The sequence below is a fragment of the Oratosquilla oratoria genome, chromosome 21 (genome assembly GCF_046742065.1).
Source record: "Oratosquilla oratoria isolate Oo_2021 chromosome 21, ASM4674206v1, whole genome shotgun sequence".
NCBI classification, from domain to species: domain Eukaryota; kingdom Metazoa; phylum Arthropoda; class Malacostraca; order Stomatopoda; family Squillidae; genus Oratosquilla; species Oratosquilla oratoria.
Window position 1 is genome coordinate 4,532,415 of NC_134797.1, and position 10,000 is coordinate 4,542,414.

Below are 10,000 nucleotides of genomic sequence, written 5' to 3' on the forward strand. Positions count from 1 at the left end.
ACACTGAGTGAATCGGTGATATGTCAAGCACCTGCTGAATACCGTATCTTGAAAAAATTGCCAAAACGTACCTTGAATATTCACAAGTAAAATCTCACTAAAGAAGGCGCTGAAGGGCTGAAATTCCAGAATTCCGGAATATTTAGTAATACTACCTTGTCAGCATCAAGAATAGTCACCTACGGAGAAATTATTACCAGACTTCAGGAAGAAGAAAGATCATAAGTCGAACAGAAAACAACGTGAAGAAGCTTTATACTACAGCGATAAGTATCACTTTCGATAGGGTGTGCCTCAAAATACCTTAAATATATAGATGGATTTATATAAATGTACTTATTATTCAAAACGAAAAAACGTTATTACAAAGGTAACGACCGACTCGACTCGCCGAATGAAAAGAAAAGGAGGCATTAAAGGGAATAGAAGAATATGCAGAGCACTCGATGAAACTATTCAAAGGTAAATATTTTAATTTTTTCATTTATTTATTGCTTTTTTATTATTTATTTATTTATTTACTTATTTATTTATTTACTTATTTATTTATTTATCTATTTATTTTTTACAAAACATGGAGCGAGTCGGCTGAAATATAACTTGCGATACGTCTTCACCAGGCATCCGTCGACGTAAGCGCTCCCTACACCCCCACCTGGGGGCGCGTCACTCCCACCCTCTATTTTGCCCCAACGCCTCGCTTCGTGATGTATGCGGCAATCATCCCCCCTCAGACGCGGTTAGGTTCTCCTGCGAGGTAAAGAAGAGATGGGAAGAGACTTTGCAAGGCGCGGAAGCTGTGGGCGGGAGCCGGGGTGGGGGTGAGGTGGGGAGGGGAAGGGTCTAGGGTAGGTCGCACGAAGGAATGTGTTCAGGGAACTTATTTTCGTGCTAGGGTAACAAAGAGAAGCAAAGAAATGTTATAGAGGTTGATGATGAGGTATTTATGAGAAATTTAAGTGAGATAGATATCAGAAAGTAGTGTGTGTTATCCTGATTGTGATATACTACATAAGAGGACTTTGTACTTTCACTGTTCAAAGTTGGATTTAAATTTGCTCATGTTACCTGACTATGCTGCTTCTTCTTTCATAGTGTTCATCGTATCTGTACATCTGTATGTAAAATTGTATGTCTTAATTAATGTTTTTTAAACGCTTTACCTTCCTTGGTTTCTTGCTTTGTCCTTTCTTTTCCAAAACCAAAAATCATTACTGTTGATTATGTTCACCACTTTTTGTTCTGTACACTGCCATTGTATCACTTCTCTCTTGTGATTTGGCCGTTTTAGAATATTAATCTTTTCTTCCCATACTTCTCTCCGATCACAGATGTGAATGTCATCTCATCTGCCACATCAACTCCCCAAAACACATAACAGGGAAAAGATGACGGTTTCGTCTGCACTACGCGCCTCCTCTTCTATGTTTCCCATCTTCGTATGTTTTGTCAGCTACCCTGGGATTCATTTTTGTTGTTGCTCCTTATTTAGTTATTTATTTACTTTTGTGTGTAGCGGGAGACAGGGATGACTTTTTATCCAAGAAGTGCTGAGATGAGTGGGGTCGTGAAATGAATTCTTAGGTTTATCAGGTGGGTGTGCCCCTTTAACCGCTCACCCCCTCATAAAGGGTATAGAGGGAATTTGACACACACACACACACACACACACACACACACACACACACACACACACACACACACACACACACACACACACACACACACACACACACACACACACACACACACACACACACACACACACACACACACACACACACACACACACACACACACACACACACACACACACACACACACACACACACACACACACACACACACACACACACACACACACACACACACACACACACACACACACACACACACACACACACACACACACACACACACACACACACACACACACACACACACACACACACACACACACACACACACACACACACACACACACACACACACACACACACACACACACACACACACACACACACACACACACACACACACACACACACACACACACACACACACACACACACACACACACACACACACACACACACACACACACACACACACACACACACACACACACACACACACAAAGGATTACAAAGGCAGAGCATGCCGACAGGAGATCTTTTGGTCCATATCTAAGTCGGATGCGAATAAAATCATAATAATAATAAATAAATAAATAAAAACTATAATAATGTAAGTATCAAATAAAATACATAAATAAATGCATAGGCACAGTCAAACAGCAAACAAACATGTAAAAAGTAAATAATAATAAATTGACATATAACTAATAAATGAGAATCAAACAGACAAATGATAAAAAAAAAAAATATAATAATAATATAAAGTAAATAATAATCATTACAGCATCTTGCTTAGGTGTTTATCTAAATGATCTTTAAAGCTTCGAACTGAACTACATTGCACTGCCACGGTTGGCGAAGTTGTTTCTACCTACTTCCAAATTGAAACTATTTCCGGACAGTTTGAGACCATTGTTTCTTGTCTGATTCTCATTCAGTGTGAAAATTTTGTCACTTTTGATGTTGTCAATTCCCTTTAGAATTTTAAAGACCTGTATCAAGTCACCTCTGAGTCTACGCTTTTGTAGGGAAAACAGATTCATATGTTTTAGTCGATTTTCGTATGATTTATTTTTGATATTTGGAATCAGTTTTGTGGCTCGCCGTTGTACTTTTTCCAACCTGTCAACGTCTTTAGTGAGATTCGGTGACCATACGGAAACAGCATATTCCAAATGTGGACGAACTAACGATTTATATAGCTTGTTAATGAGTGATGGACTTTTGAAGTCAAAAGATCGCGCAATCAGTCCTAGAATCATATTTGCTTTCTCAGAGGCAGAAATACAATGCTTGGATGATTTGAGATCATTACTGATAATTACGCCGAGATCCTTTTCACTATCCGCTTTTGTTAACGAATTTCCAAATAACTTGTAATCGTACTTACTGTTATTCTTACCTATGTGCATTACCTTGCATTTACTTGTGTTAAATTTCATTAGCCACTTTTCAGACCATTGCTGTGATTGATCTAAATCTTCTTGAATATTTAATTGTTGTAAGTGATCATTTACCACTCCGCACAGTTTTGTATCATCAGCAAATTTGGAAACAGTAGATTTTAGTCCATGATCTATATCATTTATATATACTATGAATAGAAGTGGCCCAAAAACAGAACCCTGAGGAACTCCACTTGTAACATTTTTCCATCTAGAAAATTTTCCATGTAAAACAACTCTGTTTTCGATCATTCAACCAATTACTGGTTCAACTTAATAGGCTACCACTTATTCCGTGTGAAGCTAATTTAGTAAGTAGTCTTTCGTGTGGGACGGTATCAAAAGCTTATGTAAAGTCTAGATATATTAAATCTATATTGTTTCTTTTGTCATAATTCGAGATAACTGTGTTGTAGAATTCGAGTAAGTTAGTCAGGCAAGAACGTTTCCGTCTGAAACCATGCTGACTACCATTTATCAATCGGTTACTTTCTAAATGATGTTCGATAGCATCTCTGATGATAGTTTCCATTATTTTTCCTACGATTGAAGTCAAACTTATAGGCCTATAGTTATTTATTTTTTATGTCACCTTTTTTGAATATGGGAGTAACGTTAGCTAGCTTCCATTCTCTTGGGACATCTCCGGATATGACGGATTTCTTGAAAATAATTTCTAATGGAACAACAATCTCATTTTTCATTTCCTTTAAGATTCTTGGATGCCAACCGCCAGGCCCTGGTGTTTTATTAACTTTGAGTTTATCTATACACCTTTTACTTTTTTCTTTTGTTATATTTACCGTAGTAAGTAAGTTTACCCTAGACTTTGCACAGGTTTCAGTTTGGAGCTCACTTTGAGGTGTTTCGTTTACGAATACCGAGCTAAAATAATTGCTTAAAATATTACACATTCCTTCATTTGAATATTCAAGTTAACTGTCAGCAGGCAATAGTAGACCAATGTGATTCCTAACAACCTTTTTATCTCTAATGTAACTATAGAATTCTTTGGGATTCTCTTTGGATTTATCAGCGATATTCATTTCGTATTGTTGTTTTCGTTTTTTATTGTCTTTTTTAAATCTCTCTGTATTAATACATAACTTTCATAGTCATTAGATGCACCCGAGCACTTATATTTCTTATAAGCCTGTCTCTTTTTAGCAATACTTTTTTCAGTTTCTTTGTCGAGCCACTTTGGGCGAGCCTGATTTGGGGGACGTCTGTCCTTAAAAGGAATGTAAGTATGAATCATCTTAGTGAGCGTATTTTGAAATATTTCCCACATCTGATCTACAGGTCTTTCGCTTAATTTTGCCTCCCAATCTGTAAGCTGAAGCTCCTGACGTAGTCCTATGAACTGAGCTTTACTGAAATTGGGTATTTTAGAAACACAAGTATCTATTCTAAATTTTTTAGTAGTTTGAATCTAACTAAGTTGTGATTGCTATTTGCAACAGTTTCACCGACTTCTACATCGGTTATCATGCTTTCGCGGCTAGTGATCAATAGATCGAGTAAGTTTCCATGTCTTGTGGGCTCTTTTACATCAGGGGTTCCCAACCGGTGGGTCGCGACCCCCTTGGGGGTCGAGAAGCCTTGGCAGGGGGGGTCGCGTAGCCTTGTTAGAAGTAGCTTGTGTGTGTGTGTGTGTGTGTGTGTGTGTGTGTGTGTGTGTGTGTGTGTGTGTGTGCGCGCTCGCTTTCAACACATGACACATGTCCGTTGCTGATTGGGGCACCGGCTATGCTGGGATCGAAATCAGGATTCCAATCGAGAGTGAAGAAGCTAGCACCTCAAGCAAAGGGCATCCACTGCATGATTCACCGATACGCTCTCGCCAGTAAGACTCTCCCTGCCTCCCTGCAGGAAGTGCTTGAATCTGTAATCAAAATTGTAAATTATGTGAAGACTCAAGCACTCAACACTCGCCTATTCAAAGAACTATGCAAAGATATGAATGCTGACCCCGAAGTCCTTCTCTTCTACACAGCAGTACGTTGGTTGTCGAAAGGAAACGTTATTAATCGTGTCTTTGAAATGAAAGATGAAATAAAGCTATTCCTGGAGACTCAAGGAAGGAAATATCTTGTTGTTCACTTCGAAGATGAAGCATGGAATAAAAGGGTTGCGTATCTAGCCGACATTTTAGACCAGCTGAACAAGCTCAATTTGAAGCTTCAAGGAAGGGAAACACATGTTCTCCTTTTTCAAGATAGTCTGTAGTGGTTACTACAATTGTCCTTGTTGGAGGAAGCTAGGATATTTAAAGTCAATCCCATGACTGATCTGTTTATTGGAAATGACGATGATGGTATTTACAATATTTGTGGCGAAATTCTGGATTCTTTGTCTTCAGTATACAATTATTCAAAATATATTTACAATACATAAATATGCTTCTTACAGGATGTAGAGAGATATGTTTTGTTTTATTTACAAAATAAATTAAGTTGTTACAGTGAACATTGTTATTTATATTAATTAAATTTAGTTGAAATCATGTTTAGTCGAACGCATGTTCTAAGGGGTGACTATTGTTTATCCCGTACTCTGCGATCACGGGTCCTGAAGGGGTAATTATACGTGTTGGCTACAGAACACTACAGAACTCTCCCCCTAGTGACGAGGCAGGAGGAACGATATCTGTTTTTTCTTTGTAGTGTGTTTGTGGTTTGTAGCCCGTGTGTCCGGAGGTGTCGGAAGAGCAACAGGATCTTGTTCGTTGTCCGAGAGGAGGTATGCAGGCTTGGCGCGGTCTATGGAGATGACGTCAGTGGTTCCACGGCGATCGATGGTCAAGTTCTTCCTTGTCCTCTTGACGACTCTATATGGGCCATCGTATGGTTGTTGAAGAGGCTTCTTTACTCCCTCCACGCGAACGAAAACATGTGAGCAGTCTTCGAGGTCCTGGCTCACAAACGTTCTTGTAGGTGAGGTACGCGGTGGCACTGGCTGGAGTTTCTGCATTGTATCTGTAAGATTAGTAGCATAATCTTGAACGCTGCAGGGCTGCGTTATAGGGGCAGATGCAAGAAACTCACCGGGCAGACGGAGTGGAGTGCCATAAAGAAGTTCTGCAGAGGAGTGGCCAAGGTCTTCCTTGAGGGACGTGCGTATACCGAGGAGGACCATTGGAAGCACCGTAGACCAGTTGGTGCGGTCGCGTGCTGTTGCTGCAAGTGAAGCCTTGAGTTGTCGGTGGAAGCGTTCGACGAGTCCGTTGGATTGGGGATGGTAGCTTGCTGTTCTGAAACGCCGGATACCTAGCAAAGACATAACCTTGTTCCATAGATTGGATTCAAATTGGCTACCACGGTCGGATGTGAGGCTGAGTGGTGTACCGAATCTTGAAATCCAGGTGGTTATAAAAGCTTTGGCTACTGTATCTGTGCTTATGTCAGTAAGCGGGATTGCTTCGGGCCAGCGTGTAAAACGGTCTACACAAGTAAGAATATACCTGAAGCTGTCGGAGAAGGGAAGCTGTCCGACGATGTCGATGTGGACGTGCTCGAGTCGAGTGGAGACTGGGCGAAAGGTACCTGGAGGGGAGATGGTGTGGCGTGTGACCTTGGAAGCTTGGCATTTGACGCAGGTGCGGGTCCAGTGGCGAACGTCTTTGGCGATTCCACTCCAGATGAAGCGTGATGACATCATGTGCTGCGAAGCTCGAATACCTGGGTGGGAGAGGTCATGTAAATGGCGGAACAAGGGATACCTGTGGTTCACGGGCAAGTAGGGACGGATGGTGTCCGTGGATACATCGGCGTAGAGCTCAGTGTTGGTTCCAGGGAGCTGTACCTTCTTCATCTGCAACGCGGGGTTTTCCATCAATCGCTGCAGCTCGGTATCACCAGCTTGGTCTGCAGCGATGGCGGCGTAGTCGATGAGAGAGGTAGAGACTGCAGATATGTTGCGCGAGAGTGTGTCGGCAGGACAGTTATCTTCACCTCGAACAAAACGAATATCTGTGGTGAATTGGGAGATGAAATCTATGTGTCGGAGTTGTCTAGGGGAGTATGTTGTCTTGTTATGAATGAATGTTGTTGTGATTGGTTTGTGGTCGGTGTATATGTGGAATTGTCGTCCTTCGATGAAATACCTGAACCTGTTGACAGCCTTGTAGATGGCTAGGAGTTCCTTGTCGAAGGCGCTGTATTTCTTCTCGGCATTGTTGAGCTTCTTTGAGAAGAAGGCGATGGGTTTCCAGGCATCATTGATCTACTGTTGCAGAATTGCTCCAACATCTGTGTCTGAGGCGTCTGTCAAGATGGAATTGATGGTATCAGGAATAGGGAAACTAAGGGCGGTAGCATTCCCGAGTGCTTCTTTGGCTGCCATGAAAGCTGCATCAGTTTCGGCGTCCCAGTTGAGTACGATGGAACGTCCCCTCTTGCACGGCTTGATCATGGAGTAGAGCGGTTGGAGCAGTTGAGCGCAGCCTGGAATGAAACGATTATAGAAATTTAACATACCAAGGAATTGCTTGAGTTGGCGCTGTGTTGTAGGTTTCGGGAAACTCTGGATGGCGTCGCAGCGGGATGAGACAGGGGTGACGCCTGAAGGTGTGACGGTGTGTCCTAGAAAGTTGATGGATGACACACCGAAGTCAGATTTCTCGAGATTGATGTGGATGCCGTAGTCTTGTAGGCGGACAAAGACTTGCTTCAGATGGTCTTGGTGCGTGGCTTCGTCAGGGCTGGCGATGAGCACATCGTCGATGTAGGTGAAGCAAAAAGGCAGGCCTCGTAGGACTTCGTCCATGAATCTCTGGAAAGTTTGGGCAGAGTTCTTGAGGCCGAAGGGCATTCGAACGTATTCGAACAAGCCAAAAGGTGTTGTGACAGCTGTTTTGGGGATGTCAGGCGGGTTGACCGGAATATGATGGAAGGCTTTTACAAGATCGATCCGGGAGTATACGCGAGTTCCTGCAAGGTGTGAGGAAAACTCCTGTATGTTGGGAACTGGGTACCTATCCATCACAGTTCGTGAGTTGAGGGCGCGGTAGTCACCGCATGGCCTGATGTCGCCGTTGCTTTTGGGGACGATGTGGAGAGCTGACGACCAGTTGCTTGAGCTTGGACGAATGATACCTTGACGCATGAGGGCTTCCAGTTCTGCCTTGGCTAGCTTGAGGCGTTCCGGAGCCAGACGACGGGCTTTGGCGTAGACTGGAGGTCCCGTAGTCTCTATGTGGTGCACTACGTGGTGTTTCACAGTCGTGGTCGTGGAGTAAGGTTGTGTCAAGGCAGGAAAGTTCCTGAGGAGAGAAGCAAACTTGTTATCAGCACTGATGGTTGAAAGTTGGCTACTTACTCCGGTTGTTGGCCTGGCGTTGGATGACATCGATGTAAGGGGGTTGTGGAGCTTGCGATTTTTAATATCGATCAGGAGATCGAAGTGGGTCAAAAAATCGGCGCCAAGGATGGGTTGGGAAACTGATGCAACGTAGAAGGTCCACTCAAAGGATCGGCGAAGGTTGAGTTCTAGCTGAAGTGTCTTCCTCTTGAAAACGGGTATCTTGGTGCCGTTGGCTGCGTAGAGGGAAGACATCGGCGGCAGTGATTGCTGGGATGCTGTGGCAGGCAGGACACTGACTTCAGCTCCGGTATCGATGAGGTATGTGGTGTTGGAGAGTGGATCAAATACGAAGAAGAGTTTCGATGAATGTTGGCGAACGCTGTGCGCCGTTAGCGTTCGCCCATCTTGTTTAACGGTGACGGTGAGAAGGTGCACGGGTGTGTACATTTCCTCGCATCTTGTCCAAAGCGATGATGGTAGAAGCAGACGCCTGATGTGTGCTTGGGTCTTCCTCTGGATGTAGACCTGGAGCGGTTGCGGTAGTATCTTGGTGACGGGGGTCGTTGTTGAAGGTTGGCAACCTGCTCTTGGAGGGCGCTAACCTGGAGGGTGAGTTTGGAGATTAGCTCGGTTAACGTCATGCTTACGTGATTAATATGCAGCGATGTTCGTGGGCAGCTGGGTTGGTCAGAGCAGTCCGAGTTGGCGGGGATGGGCAGGCTGGGTCAACGGGCAGGACAACCCGGGGCGGCGGGGCTGGGCACGGCAGGGCGGCGGGCGGGGCTGGGCACGGCAGGGCGGCGGGCGGGGCTGGGCACGGCAGGGCGGCGGGCGGGGCTGGGCACGGCAGGGCGGCGGGCGGGGCTGGGCACGGCAGGGCGGCGGGCGGGGCTGGGCACGGCAGGGCGGCGGGCGGGGCTGGGCACGGCAGGGCGGCGGAAGTCCGGGGCAGGCGATCGGTCACTCCAGGGTTACCAAATGTAGTGGTTACTACAATTGTCCTTGTTGGAGGAAGCTAGGATATTTAAAGTCAATCCCATGACTGATCTGTTTATTGGAAATGACGATGATGGTATTTACAATATTTGTGGCGAAATTCTGGATTCTTTGTCTTCAGTATACAATTATTCAAAATATATTTACAATACATAAATATGCTTCTTACAGGATGTAGAGAGATATGTTTTGTTTTATTTACAAAATAAATTAAGTTGTTACAGTGAACATTGTTATTTATATTAATTAAATTTAGTTGAAATCATGTTTAGTCGAACGCATGTTCTAAGGGGTGACTATTGTTTATCCCGTACTCTGCGATCACGGGTCCTGAAGGGGTAATTATACGTGTTGGCTACAGAACACTACAAGTCTTCGGGCCTATGTTTCCAAACTGCAGAATTGGCGTCGGAAAACCAATCTTGGAAACATCACTATGTTTGAAAAACTTTGTGGAGTGATGGATGAGTCTCAGATCCAACTGGATCAGTTTCTCAAGGATGAGATTACCGAACATTCTTCAGTCTCTAGAAAAGGAAGTCTAGCGTTACTTCCATGAGCTATCACAGGAACAAGAGGCACTGGTAAGGAACCCATTTTCTACTCAGCTTGATATAT

General features: G+C 43.8%; 1 protein-coding gene across 1 annotated transcript in view; it reads left to right on the forward strand.

Annotated features, from left to right (window-relative positions):
- The first annotated feature begins 4,831 nt into the window (after positions 1-4,831).
- LOC143036992 (SCAN domain-containing protein 3-like) overlaps positions 4,832-10,000 on the forward strand; it is a 9,700-nt gene continuing 4,531 nt past the window's right edge. Inside the window, exons 1-2 of the mRNA XM_076205096.1 lie at positions 4,832-5,080; positions 9,991-10,000. The exon at positions 9,991-10,000 is cut by the window's right edge and continues 330 nt beyond it. Of these exons, the coding sequence (XP_076061211.1) occupies positions 4,832-5,080; positions 9,991-10,000 (259 nt within the window). The remainder of the gene's footprint in view (positions 5,081-9,990) is intronic.